Source organism: Carlito syrichta, unplaced genomic scaffold (assembly GCF_000164805.1).
Source record: "Carlito syrichta isolate Samal-C Ts95f unplaced genomic scaffold, Tarsius_syrichta-2.0.1 Scaffold304626, whole genome shotgun sequence".
In the NCBI taxonomy this organism is placed as follows: Eukaryota; Metazoa; Chordata; class Mammalia; order Primates; family Tarsiidae; genus Carlito; species Carlito syrichta.
This window is the reverse complement of record NW_007248722.1, coordinates 305,448-321,856: the sequence shown is the minus strand read 5'-3', so window position 1 is coordinate 321,856 and position 16,409 is coordinate 305,448. Positions and strand designations below refer to the sequence as shown.

Below are 16,409 nucleotides of genomic sequence, written 5' to 3'. Positions count from 1 at the left end.
TGCTCTAGCCCTGCCCGGACAGGTTCCTCCCCAGAGACCCTCAGCCCACCACGGATCTATGCCAGGTAGGAGGGAGCCAGAGCCCTCAGCAGCCAGGTACACCTGTCTCCCCCTGAGCCAGCGGCCTCAGGCTCCAGCCCCGGAAATGCCTTCTGGGAACTGGGCCTTCCAGAGCCTCTGCGGCCCCCTGCACCTGCCCAACAGCAGGGACCGCGGTGGTGCTCTCGCTCTATCTCCCCACAGGTCTGCCCTGGCACAGATCACACCTGACGTCCCCAGGAAGTCCAGGCATGTGCCACTAGCCAGTGGTTCCAGTTGCCACCCCTGCCTCCCTTCGCTGGGGCCTGTCTGAGATGCCCCCCACACCGAACAGTGCTGAACGGGACAGGGACAGAGACGAGAAGCGTGTTCCCTCCCTCCCGTAAGAGGCCTGCTCTTACACCCCCGCCTTTGACGAGCACTGAAAAAAACTCTGTTCACAACTGGTCTCCACTGTGCAGTGTCTGCCCAGCCTCAAGGGGCCGTCTCCGATGCAGACTTTCCTGGCTTTCCTTTGCTTTGTGAGACAAGACCTCCCTCTGTTGCCCAGGCAGAGCGCAGTGGTGTGATACCGCCTCACTGCAGCCTTGACTGCCTGGGCTCAGGTGATCCTCTCACCGCAGCCTCCTGAGTAGCCGGGACTACAGGTGTGTGCTACCACACCTCGTTAATTTTTTTGCTTTTTTTCCTGCAGAGGTGGAGTCTCACTATGTTATCCACAGTGGCCTCGTACTCCTGGACTCAAGTCATCTTCCTGGCTCAGCCTCACAAAGTACTGGCATCCCAGGTGTGCGCCACCATGCCCGGCCAGATCTTCCTGGTTTGCTGTAGCTCGGTCACTGGCCACCAAGGCTTCTGGTCCCAAGATAGGCCCTACACCAGAAAGGGTCCAGCAAAGACTGGGGAGTTCTCCTGGGACGCCTTCATCACGAGTCACAAGCAAGACCCTTCCTGGGCTTGTAAGGAGGCCAGCTCAAGCTGGAGGGTCTTCTGGTCACCCAGGGAAACAAGGGACCAGAGTGAGCCCACAACACCGCAGGCCAAGGACAAGCACGGCCCCCAGGACAGCTGTCCCAGGGGAAAGTGGGGCTGGCATGACTCCATGCACCACACGCCCTACCCACAGCCCGGGAGATGTGCTGGCCCGCCTGCTCGTGCCCACCACAGGAAACCGCCCAGCAGACCCCACCACTGACCCTTCCCTGCCCACGGCGCAAGCCAACGGCTCCCGAACTGTCTAGTTTCATGGTGCCCGGGTGTCTCGGTCATTTCTTCACCCCAGGCCATCAAAATACCTACACATTCCATTTATTAAATAGTCAGGTACACTCAAATTCTAAGTATTCATGGCCTAGCAACTTAGAAGCCACGTGGGAAAGATACAAGCCAACAGGAAGAAGATGGTTCACTTCATTCCTTTTTTCCTCCATTTCATTCCTAAACATAATTACTCATGGTGGGATGCGTGTGCCCTTGGGCCGCACAGTGCCTGAGCCTCCTGGTGACACTGGCCACTGCCACCTCGTGACATCCCGTGCTGATCTTCATGTGACATCTGAGTTATGGCATCGGCTACCAGACACAGCTTGACAGTGATGTCACATCACAACAGGACAGCACAGCCCCAGGTGGGGACAGCCCCAGGTGGGGACGCCTGCCGAGTGTCACCATGTTTCTTGCAAAGCTCTGTAACACACTGTGAGTCCCCGTGGCATCTGCGGCACTTGGCACATGGCTGGGCCCCTTTCCCCTCGGTCCCCTTCTGGCAACACCTCCCCCAGACGCACACATGCCTTGTCTCCACTTGCCTCAACTTGCCTGGCCTGCGGAGTCTGTGTGGACGCACCATTCCCAGGAGGTCAGCACGGGACTGTCCGCTACTCCTGGCATGCAAGCATGAGGCACTTCCCACAGTCCTCAAGGGACAGGGACTGCTTGCACGGGCTCCCCTGGTTCTTGGATATCTACGGGCCGGACTGGATTTAAGTGCATCGACTGGCAGGGACCATCCATTATTGTGAAATAAGCACAGAAGAGTACAGAAAGCTCATGCTAGATAACCAGAGTGGATTCTCATGAACAAACCAAGCAACCATTCGGCTGGGCGCAGGGGTTCACACTTGCAACCCCAGCACTTTGGGAGGCTGAGCAGGACTACCTGAGCCCAGGAGTTCGAGACCAGCCCAGGCAACAAAGTGAGACATCATTTCTAAAAAAACAAAAAAGTGCCTGGCATGCTGGTATGCAACCGTAGTCCCAGCTACTTAGGAGGCTGAGGCAAAACGATTGCTCAGTTGAGCCCGGGAGGTCGAGACTGCAGTGAGTCATAAGCACTGTCACCGCACTTCTCGCCTGGGCAACAGAGTGAGACTCCAACTCAAAAACAAGCAAGCAAGCAAGCAAATAAAAGAGGAAGAAACAGAGCGGACCCCGGGTTCCTGCAGCCTAGGTCGTGCTCCCGCCCATCCAGCAGGCAAGAGTCTGCAGGCGCAGGAGCTTGACACCTGGAGATCTTCGGGACTGCAAGAGAGTGCAGCCACCAAGGCAGGCTTCCTCATGAACAGATTCTTCCACACAGAGGCCTTCGCAGAGGGGGCTGAGGCCAGCCATGAGGCCGGTCCCGCTGGCCCCGCGTTTGCAGTCGTGGGCGCGTGTGCTTGGAGACCACTCAGGAGGGAGGGACTGCAGTGTCGTCACCACTGCAGGGTGGGGACGTGAGAGCTTTGCGATGCTGTTCCCTTCTGGGTGCTGACAGTTTTTCTAAAGGGAGAAGCCAAGAGAAAAAGGGCAGACACTACAGAACAGCAGCTGTTTAAGGGAAACCTTCCCACAGGTGGCAGAAAGTCCTCTTGCTGGCACAGAGGGGCCGAGGGTACCTGAGAGGAGCACAGAGGACCCACAAGGGCCATGCCGGGCTGAGGATGCGGAAAACAGGCTGGCACGTCAGCTCAGTGAAGAAACCCAGATAGCTGCTGGAAACCGGCTTTGGAACCACGGCCTCTCGGAAGGAAGCTCGGCATCCCTCTGATCACAAAAGCTGCGCGAACAGGCCGCTCCCCTGGCGGCGACCAAGGAGCCCTGCCGCACCGCCCTCCCGCTTCCCAGAGCACTGCTGCCATCTCTGGAACTGGCTACCTCTCTGGCAGAACCCAGACGGCGGGCTTCCGGTCTCCTCCGCCCGTTCCTTCTGATCCCACCTGACACCTTTCTGACACCCCAGCACAAGAAGCAGCCTCCTCTCTGCCCCACATCTGAGATGACGCGTGCGTAGAAACTGTCCCAAGCAGTCTGTCCACATGCACCTCGAGCAGGGGTGTGGAATGTTCTGGGATGGCCTGCTGAAAGGGGGCCCAACCGCGTCACTCTGAGCCTCACCACATGCCAAGCATTCAAGGTCCCTTGCGGAGGAAGAGGACTGGCATCCCCACTATGCGCAGCCTCTGCCGAGTCAGAATCCACACAGCTCGAAACACGGTTCCGGCCCAGCTCCCAGCTGGCTGTCCTGTGCCGTGAGGGGTAAAGGCATCTCTGGGCTGGCCGGCACAGTGAGGGAGCGACAGTACGTGAGGGACACTGACACGCGACGCACCACGGGCCCCAGGCCATGCAACAGGTGATGACATAAGCACAGACCTCCTGGTGCGGGAGGACACAGCCCCCCGTGGTGACCTCGGCCTGAGGACGACACCACGAGGCGGGCCTGTGGGCAGTGACGCCACGGAGAGCAGGCTGGGATACCCGGAGACGCGTCTGGGCACTCGGGCCAGCAGGAGACTCCTGGGAAGCGAAGGCCACGTGGGCAGAGTACCCCGAGACCTGCAGCCTGAGTGCCGCCGTGGCTCGGAGGCCAGGCCCGGGAACTCACTGGCAGGCGGGAGGCAAGCACGCAGGCCCTGGCCCTCTGGTCTGGCTCCTCAGGCGAGGGACGTCCCCTGCGAGCAGCTGGACAGGCGGGCACTGGGAACGGAGCAAAGTAGAAAAGACGAGAAGGGGTCACCGGGGTGCGGCATGTTGGGGACAGAGGCAGCGGTGACACAGACGAGGCCAGCACGCGGGCTGAGCCCTGACCAGGCACGTGATGTGACGGAGTGACAGGCAACAGGGATGTGGAGCTCCCTCTCTCAAGGTATGTGCCTGGTTTCAACACTGTTTTCCTACCAAAGTCCCTGGAAGAAGCAGAACCACACCCCCTGCAGCGAAAACGCCATCTCCTACATTGTGTCCCATGTCCCAGCAACCCAGCTGGGAGCTAGTCCTGGGCAGTCATTGCTTCCTGTAGAGAAAAGGCGAAGGCAAATTCACAGAGGTGACTCCCAGCCTTGAACGCCAGACAGTAATCAGGTCCCAGTGGGAGAAAGCCCCGCCCACGCCGGAAGGCAGCACAGCAGGTACTTCGGGCCTTTAGGGATGGGACCCAAAGCTCCCTCCAGCCTCCCGGGGGGGCGGGACAAGCTCAAAACATGACAAAGACGACTGTGGAAGTCCTCGCAGGGACGACCGGCCCTGTGGCCAAGGCTTCTGGGTCCTCCTGCCACCAGCAGAGTGATTGGGCTGAAAATGCGTGGACCTCAGGACCAGAAAGGAGCTGTGGACAGCCCAACACCCAGCCCGCGCCAGGCCTCCTCAGGCCACCAAGCCTCAGACGCCCAAGGGGAGCAGTGATGGGAGCAGGGGCGGGCGGCTAAGGCGCAACCAGGCTGATGCTGTTCCTGCGTCCGCAGGGCACGCCGTACTCCAAAGATGCTGACTGGAGCTGGGACAGGAGACCTTGTCCAAAACGAGGGAGGAGGTGGGGGTGTGTGGAGATGAGACTGGATGTGCCGGCCTTGCCGGGCAGGTGTTACGGGGGGTTCACCACCCAGGACTCTCCATTTGGAGACACTTAAAATCCCCATGCTACACGGTAAAATCCAAAGCAAAAGAGAGCACTTCAAGACACTCAAGAGCAGGACGGGGTCTCCACCCCCACCCCCTGAGCCTCCAGGTCTCCATGGCGGTGGGAGGACATACGACCCCTGCTTCCGCCATGCAGTGGAATGTTGGGTGGGGTGTCCAGGCCTGGGAAACTCCTCCATGGAAGGCAGGCTGGGACCCTGTCCCCGCAGGTTCCAGCACTCCTGAGGGCCCGCCTCCCCCTCAGCAGCCCATGCACGCCGGCAGCAGGCCCCACCCACCGTGCAAAGCCACATGGTACTTGAGGCCAGGCGGCTGTGCGGGTGATACCGGGACGAACGGCGCCCCGAGCGGGCAGGCCTTGGCGTCCTTGGGACCCAAAGACATCCTGGCAGCAGGTGCTAGTTTGAGCCCGCAGTGGGGGCCTCAGCCGTCCCTGAGTGCCTGGCTGCACAGACCCGGGAGGAGCTAGAGTTCCCGGGATGACAAGCAGCAAAGCCATACACGCGCCCAGGGCTACACGCGTGGCCGGTGGACCTGCAGACCCTGCTATGGGACTGGGAGCTGCCCTGGGGCCCTTCCCAGATGAACAGAGCTATGCTGGGGTCTTCCCGCATGAGAGGAGCTACGGTGGGGTCCTCACAGATGGCAGGCCTGTCTCTGGGAAGGAGCTCCGAGCTGCCCCTGGGGCGCCTGCTGGGTGGGGGCAAGGACTGGGAACGGCCCTGTACACTCCCTAGGGGCTTGGGCTGGACCTGGGGCTGGTGCCACGCGTCGGGCACCCCGTCTGTTGCGAGGATGACCCCTCCTGCTGCCCCTGTGTGGGCCTCCGAACCTGGGCCACCGGGACAGCACCAGAGCCGCGGCGGGCAGGGCACAGCGGGGTCCAGTTTCTCCTCCCGGAGGGTGCCCTGGCGTGGGGAGGAGGCACACCAGGCTGGGGTGGGAGGCCGGGAGGCTGATCCAGGATGCCCTCCCGAGGCTGCAGGACAGGACTTGGGCTGCCCGCCTGCGGGGGAGGGGAGCGCCCTTCTAACCTCAACTCTGCCAACCCCAGGGGACCACGACAAAGGCCCAGCCAGGGGACGCGGCTGCGAAGGGAGAAGGCTCCACTCGTTGCGGGCGCTGCGTCCTGACCTGCCCCGGAATCGCCAGGCTCATCAGTGCCCACCCTGGAGGAGGCTGGGCCTGTCCCGTGGAAGGGCAGCCACGCAGCGTGTTTAGTGGACTTTTACAATAAGTGAGAATGGGCTGCACTCGGCCCAGCCTCCTCGTTCCTCCGATCGGAAAGGAGACAGGAGGGAACACAGTTGCTGAGAACAGCCTGTGATGAGAGAGTCGAGGGCCAGAGATCAGCACGGGCTGGGGTCTCCAGCGGGCCCCAGAGGCCCTGTCCGCGCCCTGGAGGCTCCCCGGGAAGGCCCCACCCCCGCCCTGGACATGCCCAGGAAGGCCCAACGGCACCACAGGCCAACCCGGCCCTCCAAACAAAGCCTGCAGCAACCTGCACTGGTCCAAAGGTGCATAAGGGACGCCTCGTGGCAGCTCCCAAGAAGGTTCTAGAGGAAGACAGGCCATGAGGGGCCCAGGACAAGTCCTGGCCTAGACAGATGGTGCCCGCATGAACGTCCCAACTCACACCAGTTCCAGAACACAGACCATCTCCTCTGTTGGGCGTAATGCGCCACAATGGTGTAAGAAGCCCCCACTTCTAGAAAAGCAACACACACCTGGCTGAGGAACCAAGGCACCTACCCAGCCATTGTGGAAAGAAGATACCACTCCCGCTATTGGCGCCTGAGGAAAGCCCCAGCTGACTAAGCAGCCAGCCAGGAGAGTCCTGCTGTGTCAGTGGCTCTTTCGTGGAGGCGGACTCCCGGCTTCCTGCCTGGCCTCCCAGCTTCCTCTGACCCCTCCAGTTCCATCGGCACAAGCACCCGGGCCCTGTCGCGTGGAGGCAGGGGTCTTACCTGCTCAGGCTTCCATAACAAAATGCCAGACCTGGGGCTGAAACAACACCCACTCCTCAGTGCCCAGAGGCCGCAGTCTGGGTGAGTGCCAGCATGGGCGGTGCTGGGAGGGCTCTCTTCCCAGCTGCAGACGGCTGCCTGCTCACTGTGCCCCATGTGGTGGAGACAGTACGGGCTCTGGTCGCCTCCTCTTCTCCCAAGGACACTAGTCTGTCCCTCCCTCCAGAAGGCCCCACCTCCAAATACCACCACACAGAGGGTCAGAGTGCAGATGTGCGAACTCGTGAGGGGTGGGGACAAGTTCAGGCCACAGCCCTGGGGGCTGTTCCTCCTGGGAGATACCGCCAGGGTCTGGGAAGAAGCCTGTGTCCTCACACTGGCCCTGCAGTCTCCAAGAGGAAGTCATGGCCCTGAGGGAAAATGCGGGAAACTGGGGGCATTTTCGGGGCACGGGTGTCACGGGACTGCTCTGTGGTTCTGTCATACACACTCCCAGCCGAAAGCCTTCCCAGTGTTCACGCCACGACCCGCTGACACAGGAGCACAGAAATGTGTTTTGCAGAATACCCCACATCTTTGAATGCCATGACGGCGTAAGACAGGCAAGACTGTGCCTCTGTCTGAAACACCAAGTGTGGGGCCCCATCTGGGAAGCGGTCGTGGCAGGCATCAGGCCAACCAGTCTCATGGGGTCCACGGCCCACAGGTGCACCTTGCCCTGCCCGTGCAGTTATATCTATATGATTGGATGTCGCCCTCCTGCCATCTTCACTGTGAATGGCCGGTGGATGACAACGTATTTCTTCCTAAACTGTGGGTCGCTGCGTGTGTGTCCTGCTGCAGGAGGGCAGGGCATATGTAGAGTGATGTCATGTTCTCTGCCAGCTCGTCCTCCACTCCCTCCGCCCCAGCCACATCCAAGTCCACGCTCTTCTGCCCTGAGACGAGGACACTCCCACCCTGAAGCCACCGTACCACCCGTCCACAAGCCTCCCTGGTCTCCCTCAGGCCTGCTGCAGTGATGCCGTCCCATGGGGCCTTCTCTGCTTAAAACTGCAGTGCCCGCCCCAGCCGGCCCAGCTGCCATCAGTCATGGACATAACCGATCTGCTGCTGAACTCGCGAGATGTGGGACCTTGGGACACGCGCCAATGTTTTCTATCTGGAACACTGGAACCCATCACGAAGGAAGGACAACCACTGCTGTGCTCATGAAAATAAGTCATGGGCGGGGGAGTCGTGCTCTTCGACGCCCTTGAGCTCCTCCAAAAACAAGGAAAGAAAAAAGAAAGTAGTAAGTCACAGGGTATGACAGCGGAGAGCAATCTGGTGGGGACTGACGCGGGGCCAGGTGAGCGCATGGCGGGGCAGGACACCAGGGACCGCCCTGGAAACCCCAGGCCCGGCTCCACATGCTTTGCCTGGCTCAGCCTCTTCCTCCCGACCCCAAACAGCCCAAGCCAGTGGCTCGCCTCGCCAGCGACACATCCTGTAGCCTGCAATTGTTTCAGCTGCTATAAAACGAATGAACAGACTGAGATGCCAGAGGGACTTTCTTGTAATTATGATGGCGACTCTAATCCTTAGAAGGGAATAGAGCATGGTGCCGTAAAGACCCCAGTTAGCCGTTAACAGAAAACCCAGAGCCCCTCCAACACCAAGCTGAAAAGGGAGCAACAGCCAAAAAACAAAAGGGAGCCTCGAGCACGAGCACACTAGGTGGACACACAAGCATGTCAGGCTGTGCCCTGTCCTGGGCGAGCGCCGTCTCCCTCGGACCCCTGCCCGGTCCTGGTTCCAGCACCTTCCCTCCCTCGGACCCCTGCCCGGTCCTGGTTCCAGCACCTTCCCTCCCTCGGACCCCTGCCCGGTCCTGGTTCCAGCACCTTCCCTCCCTCGGACCCCTGCCCGGTCCTGGTTCCAGCATCTTCCCCTCCCTCTGACCCACGCCTGGTCCTGGTCCAGCATCTTCCCTTCCCTCTGACCCCCGCCCTGTCCTGGTTCCAGCACCTTCCCTCCCTTGGACCCCTGCCCGGTCCTGGTTCCAGTGGCTTCCCCTCCCTCTGACCCCTGCCCGGTCCTGGTTCCAGCACCTTCCCCCCCTCTGACTCCTGCCCGGTCCTGGTTCCAGCGCCTTCCCTCCCTCTGACCCCTGCCCTGTCCTGGTTCTAGCGCCTTCCCCCACTCTGACCCCTGCCTGGTCCTGCCCTGTCCTGGTTCCAGCGCCTTCCCCTCCCTCTGACCCCTGCCCGGTCCTGGTTCCAGCGCCTTCCCTCCCTCTGACCCCTGCCCAGTCCTGGTTCCAGCGCCTTCTCCTCCTGACCCCATGCTCCTACTGCTTACCTAGATAACATGCAAGTTTCTTTTCCTCTGGAAAGTGCTCACCTGGAGGCAGCTAACCAAATGCCCCTGTGACCCCAGAACCCAGTCCATTACCTTCCTTCAGCGTCCACGTGATGGAGCCCGTCCTCCTGCTGACAGCATGCAGGCTTCCGTCCAGGGTGGACACAAACAGCAGGGTTTCAGGAACCGTCACTGTGCTGGGGCTTCCAAGGCTCTGCAGGGAGACACACAAAAGAACCGCCAACATGACCCTCACTAGGTGGGTACAGCACCCCACCAAGGCGTCCCGCTAAACCCTCTACCTTCCAGATAAGAAATGGAGGCTAGAGCATTGCCACTCCCCACGAGGACACATGTCTAGATAAGTCGAGGTAGGACTGGAGCCCAGCTCACTTATCCTAAGCAGCTCCCACGTACAGATGGACAGTCAGGACCTAACATGACAAGGACAGGGATCCTGAGATAACGCTGGCAGCCTCCCAGGGCGCAGGGGATGTATACTCAGCTTCCTCACCCCTTCTGGGTCTGCTGCACCCTCTGGAACCTGGCCACTTCAGGAGCCTTTACAGTAACAAATGTCAACACCTCCCCCCACACAGCCTCACTCAGGAAATTTTACAAAGCAAAGAACCAGGGGGACACATTAAAGCAAAATAGGAACTGATCAGCTAAACCACAAAGATTCCCTGTCCATAAAAACAAGTTACAAAATGAACAGAAAGCGTAACCCAAATCCTTCCTCACTTAGTATTTTAAAAAACGCGATGTAAGTGATCTGCTCAATGAATTCTTTAAAAAATTTAAAATGCCAAAGGCTGTGAAATTCACTTTCTCACCCACTGCCCACACCACTACAAATTGCAGGCGAGCAAGCCCCAGGAAGCATGACCGTGCTCACCCGCTTGTCCTATCAGCTCGGACACGAAAACAGCTCTGTGCACTGTCAATGTGTGTCTTGTGAGCTCCACAAAAGGGAAAGAACTCCATTTCCAAGGACCCAGACGGCCAAAATAGAGGACTCATCATGCCACGAAGTCCTATGCCATCATTAACATGACCCTTGGAAGAATCGGCAAAACAGAAAATGATCTATGCTGGAGAACACCATCAGGTGAGAGCTCAGACTCTGACCATACATGGCGCGCTGTGGTTGTGAGGATGCAGACGGGTTTCCGCCAGCCTGCCTTCTGGCCTGCTGGGACGTGCACCTCTCACATGGTTTCCCCAGGAGCGGCTGCGCACGCGCATGTGCGTGTGTTTGTGTGTGGGGTGCGCGTGTGATGGCAGTGAGGCATCCCAGAAAACCCTCACCGTTGAGCAGGCCGCTTGGCGACACCGCCCTAATCACGAGACTTCCCTGTCCTGGCCCCTGCACCACCCTGCCAGCGGGCCGGCTCCTGCGCGCCTGCAGTGAAGCCCCAGGCCCCTTGCTGGTGCTACGCGGTGTCCGCCTGGTGACACGAAGGCTGTTCTCCAAGTGTGGGAGTGTGGCTAGCGTGTGGCGCTATGCGGGGGAGAGGCAGCAGTCCCACTCGTGCAGGAGCCCTTGGGGGAAGGCCGCCAATGCCCTGGGAGCCAGGGCGGCAGGACGGCCCCGCGGCCCTGTTATCCTCCCCGCTGGAGACTTGGCAAGGCAGGCGAGGCACTGCCAGCACCTCGTGCCCTACTCTTGGGAGGCCAGGCCACGAGGGAGGCTCGGCCTGGCTTGTGCAGGACCAGGGCCCGCTCGCCACAGAGGGAGCAGCAGCAGCCGTGCTGTCGCGGTGGTGTCCGAGCTCCGCCAAGCCTCGAGGCTGGGAGGAAGAATTCGCTCCACCTAGTTCGGGACCAAGGAAATGTGCCTGGAGCGGGACCCACAAGGGAGCCAGAAGCCTCATCTGGGGTGGTCAGAGCTGCTTTAGCCCCCAGGGCCAGAAGGTGATGAGCCCCACCTGGACATGGAGAACGCAGCTTTTGGCACGACTTTGGTCTTGCCTTGGCCCAGACACACCTGTCTCCGGCACCCACTGTTCTCCAGGAGAACACACGTGGTGGCCAGAGTTGGACGCGGAAAGTAGGCCGACCCGTGGCCTGCTCAGGTGACGAGCTGGCATCTGACTGTCTTCAAGCCAGTGGTGGTCACTCTTGGCTGTGAGATGCCTCCCAGGCAGGAGGCCGCAGCCCCACTGTGAAGGGAACGAGGGCCGCACAGTCTAGTCCAGCCTGAAATGACACGTGCTCCAGCTGGGGGCCCCATGGGCTCAGGCTCTGGCACATGAGCTGCTGAGCGACTCCAATCTGGTGGCCAAGATCATCCTGGAAGCCTGCTGACTGTGACACCGCGAATGGCTGCCAATACAACTGCCATGCGTCACTCGGTGGGCCTCGGTGCCAGGAGTCCTCACCCTCCTGGCCTCCCTTTCATGAGGACCACACGAGGCCCGGGCAGTCCTCACACCCGACGTTCGCTTAGAGCGTACAGCGCAATGCCTCGCCACGGCCAGGGCCCACTCACAGCACTGCCACACCCCTGCTCTCGCGCACAGCGTGGCTGTAGCTGCCCACGCAGAGGGACGAAGGCAAGTGGCCAGCAGGCATTCTCGCACGCTCAGCTCGCCATCGGTGTGCCTGTGCCGATTCGTTCCTTGCCTTCCAGGTAAGAATAAAAAGGTTTGTGAAATGCCTTCTGAAATAACCCTGGAAAAAGCCTTCAGCGATGAGAATTCCGCAGCAAGAGGCAGGTGGGTGTTAAAACAGCACAAACACAGAGCACGCGGCCGCTAACAGACCCACCCGCTCCTAAACTCATGTGAGGGGCTGGCTGGGCCAGAGGCAGCTTCTTCGTCTACTCTGGGGTTGTGGCGCCCCACCCCCACGGGCAGGGCAGGTAGCTCCCCAGCAGCTGGAAAAGGTGGCCCCATCTACATTGGGCTTGTGGCCCGTCCTCCCCGTGGGTTCTGAGGAGCCTTCCTGCAGGATCCTCTGAGATTGGCCACGAAGGACGCTGCAGCCCGTCAGGGCTCGGAAATGTTGCTTTTCCAAAGAAACAGTTCATGATTTGACACACCTCAGGAACTGGCTCCCGGTTTAACCAACTCCCTTGTCTCCCGTGTCGGAAATGAGGGTCATAAAATGGCACAGATGTCTCTGCCAGCAAGAACCAGCAAGGCCATTACACGGGTCCCACCATGCTCCCCAGGCCACGCCCAGTGAGGGTGGTGGTCTCCGTGGCACTGGCAAAATGGGAGCATAATAGCCCTGCAGTAACGGTGCACCTGCACACACCGACACAAAGCCTCTCCACTGTGAACGGAAGCATGTGTTGCCACACGCAGCACCCATCCGCCCAAGCTGCTCTGTGACACAGCAGAGGTCACCCCGTGGAGGGCGCCTCTGGTGGCTGAGAGCACAGGTGAGGACAGTACAGGTGCGACAAGTTTGAGATAGACAAGTAAGTGGACACACGTCTCCAGGTGCCTGCTGCCTTGTGAGGACGCCTGGCCTTGGACGCGGCAAGGGCTAAATGCCGAGGAACCGAGTCCAGAGGGCTGGGGCCGAGGGGGCGGCAGCCTGGGACGGGGGAGAGCAGGACAGCATGTGACACAGGTGCAGTGCGCCTGCCGATGACGAGGAAGCCAAGGTCTGCCAATGAGCACCGGCAGGCGGGTTGGCCCGTGCTGTGGCTGTGCCCGCGGGAAGCCCAGGATGGTCCAGCTGACCAGAGTCCCAGCAAGATACTTCCAGGCACGCAGCACAGGATGCCTGTCTGCAGGGCGCCCCACACACAACCAAATCTGCCTGTGCAGTGACGCTGGCCCAGCAGGAGGAAGCGCCCGAACAGCCATGCTCGCCCCAGGCAGGTGTGCAGTGACGTCCAGGAAAGGAGTCTGGATCGCCAAGGCTGCTCCTCTCAGTGACACGGCTGACCTCCGACCTGGCACGTGCGAGCTGCATGCCGGATGACGGTGCCCAGCGCCGCTTGTGGCCTGATGGTGGCAAACACACCGAAGTTCACCAGCACAGCACCACATGAGACCAGCGCCCGGCAGGTGCACAGGCCCCCGGGGGCACACTTGAGGCCACGCTGACCCTAGGGGGCAGTGCTCGGTTCCCAAGGCCGTCCTCGGAGGCATCTGAAGCAAAGGCCTGATTAGACAGATGTCTGCACAGGGATCTTTCTTCGAACCAAACCCTGTTCCCCAACCTGTCTCACTTACACACCTGAGAGCAAAGCGTTTAACCCCAACATGGAGATGTCCACACAGTCGCCTGCACAGTGACACAAATCCCATTTCTAGGTTCCCGTCTAGGGAGCATGGATAAAGATGAACGCAATTAAAACACTGGGTAGTGAGAGACCTCACTGTTAAGCTGTGTCCATGTTCTGTTTCTAGGTCACTCTGGACTCTGCCGCACCTCGATCCCCCTGTGCAGGTCTGCAACACCCTGCCAGCCACCTGGCTCCTCCTAGCCCGCCCACACAGCCTGGCTTCCTGATGCTGAGTCAATAAAGGCAGTGTTACATTTGCTTTGGAAAGGAGTCAAGGGTCTAGCTGGGACACAGCAAAGGCCAAGCCCCAACTGAACGGCACTGTGTGGCTTCCCAGCTCAGCAGCTGAGTTAAGCCTGCACATCGTGGCAAGCTCCCTGTGTGGTGTAATTAACCACCACCCAGACGGTTATGAGCCTGTGAGCCGAGGATTCAGGCTGGGCTGTGGCTCTTCCTAAGTGATCTGATAAGAGGCGATTCATAGGCCTGCTGTGCTCCTGGGCGTTGAGCTCTGCTCAGAGTTGGGACATATTTCTCCCCCAGCTGGTTTTGGGCCCCAGGCTGTTTCTGAGTTTGGCGGCTGCAGTTCTGTTTGCCTTCACGGTCACCCTGCCATCGTGTAAGCCCACCTGGGCATGAGAGGCCACGTGCGTCCTTCTCCACGCCATAGTTGGGAAAACAAGCCCTTGTCCAGAGAGCGGCATCAAAGCCCTGAGGTCCCTGGGAAGCGAGGCCAGGAAAACTAAATCCCACACAACACAGTCACTGTGGTGGGCTCCAGAATGCAGGCTGCCACCGCTCGAGTCCGTTTGAGGGAGACAGCCCTGTTTAGATCTAGAAGCTTGTGAGGAGCCCACAAGCACATGCCTAGGGTCGTCCCCTGAGCCTGAGCATAGTCTGATATCCAAGTTCACAAGGCACCACAAGCCTCACAGAGGCCAGATACTATCTGGGCGAGGCTGTTTGCTCCTGTGTAGTCAGACCAGTTCTTGAGGGGAAAAACCTGCAGCAGATACCAGCTCTCCAGTCCTGATAACACAATGCAGTGGAAACCGTCAACCTTGCCCTGCACTTGGTGAGAGACTGGGGGGGACGGTTTAAGCAAAGAGGATAAATGCTCTAGGTAAGTGAACATGACCTCACACAACTATGGCTACAACACAATCGCACCTATGCTTGCCAGATGCTGCCAGTTCTGATAGAAGTTGAACCCTGAACAGTGCCCCAGTCGAGGTCCCAGTCACGCTGAGGCTGCCAGCCAGGACTCACTGTCCGCAGCTCCTCTGATGACCACCTATGTCCCCACCTCCATCCCCCGTGCTGTCCTCTCTCCAACCAGTGGAGAGTCACGTGCATTCCTGGGGCCCACCCAGCCCAGCTCAAAGGGCTTGCAGGACACCTAGCTTAACCCTACCCGGACACCTAGCTCAACCCTCCCCGGCCACAGGAGAGGAAACAAGGCGGGGCGGCAACTTGCCTGAGGAACTGCAGCCAGACCCTGGATCTCTACCTGCTGTTGTCTGGCCCTGCACACTACGCCACATGCAATTCCACGCTGAAGCCCATTCCCTGAGAGCCAGGAGCTTCGATTACTTCAGGCCTGAAGTTCCCCTCTGAATCCTGCTGGGGACGATCAGCCCCGCACTGACAGGAGGCTCAAGCTTTGGGAAGAGACCAAACCTAATTTGCAGATTCTGTACAGATACCAGCGCAGAAACGGCACTGCCCACCACACAGGGTGGGTCTTTACCAATGCTCAGTGTGAGAATTCCTGAGATTCACTGTAAATCTAGCAGGTGGAAACAATGCCGTGAAGGATCGAAGGCCAAAGCCCTCACCACCGCAAAAATTCCTGCAGTGCACGTTTATCCAGCCCGGTTCTTTTTTAAAAAAAAAGTTTATTGCTTTCTACGCTTTGATTGACAGTCACGTATGCATAATGGTGTACAACGTGATGCTGTGATACACATTACACTGTGGAAGGGCTAGGCCAAGCTCATTCATTCGCATACTGGTTCTGTAGCGAGAACATCTAAAATCTACTCTCTCGGCAACTTAAGTGTAGGAGGGGGACGGGACCCCCACAACCCAGAATTTATGAAAATGTGCGAATTTATTCTTGCATGTTTAAATGTCAGTCACCTTCCAAGTGCTCTCCTTTGGATGCGACACACCATAGAGATGCTTTTCCCGCAGCTCAAAACAGTTTCTGAACTCGTCAATTTGGATGCCTTTTGGTGCTTCTGCCACTTTTGGCTTCACCTCTTCCATGTCAGCAAAACGCTTCCCCTGGAGGACTCTTTTCATCCAGAAAGCAAACAATGAGCCACTGCTCAGGGTGAGATCGGGTGAACGGGAGGGCGGGGCACAGGGGTCGTGCCATCTTGGTCAAAAACTGCCGAACACTCGGCGGACAGGCGCACTCGCAAATCCCCCGTCACGAAACAAGCAGATATGCTGAAGGAATCTCCAAAACAGCTCGCTGAAGCTGAATGCAGGCTCTCCCAACAATGCTAGCTGGCACACAGGGGCCAATGGGTTCCCAGAACATTCACCTAGTGGGGGGAGCCTGGACTACAAGGGGCCCGCCCTCCAAAAAATAATTGCGTTTTCTTGGGTCCTCTTCACATAACACATTGCTACTAGTTGTAGACAACATGTTCAATAGATCCCCTGAAAAGCCCAGTTTTAATAATGACCGTGGATAAAGCGGATGATGACAGTGTGGCCACTGCCAACTCCTTTGATAAAGGCAGTCACTCTTTTAATGTCAGAACCAAGGAAACGCACATTTGTGGTCAGCCAGGAGGCCTTTTTTTTTTTGAGTTGAAGTTTCACTCTGTCACCCAGACTGTAGTGCAGTGGCATACTCATAGCCACCCCAGAGTCAACCTCCTGGGCTCCGGCAATCCTTC

The 16,409-nt window shown here is 59.0% G+C and overlaps 1 protein-coding gene across 1 annotated transcript in view; it reads right to left on the bottom strand.

Moving 5' to 3' along the window:
* ERN1 (endoplasmic reticulum to nucleus signaling 1) overlaps positions 1 to 10,493 on the bottom strand; it is a 40,346-nt gene extending 29,853 nt beyond the window's left edge. The window contains exons 1-2 of the mRNA XM_021713592.1: positions 10,461 to 10,493; positions 9,339 to 9,459 (exon numbers count right to left, since the gene is read on the bottom strand). Of these exons, the coding sequence (XP_021569267.1) occupies positions 9,339 to 9,459; positions 10,461 to 10,493 (154 nt within the window). The remainder of the gene's footprint in view (positions 1 to 9,338; positions 9,460 to 10,460) is intronic.
* Between the last annotated feature and the right edge of the window lie 5,916 nt (positions 10,494 to 16,409).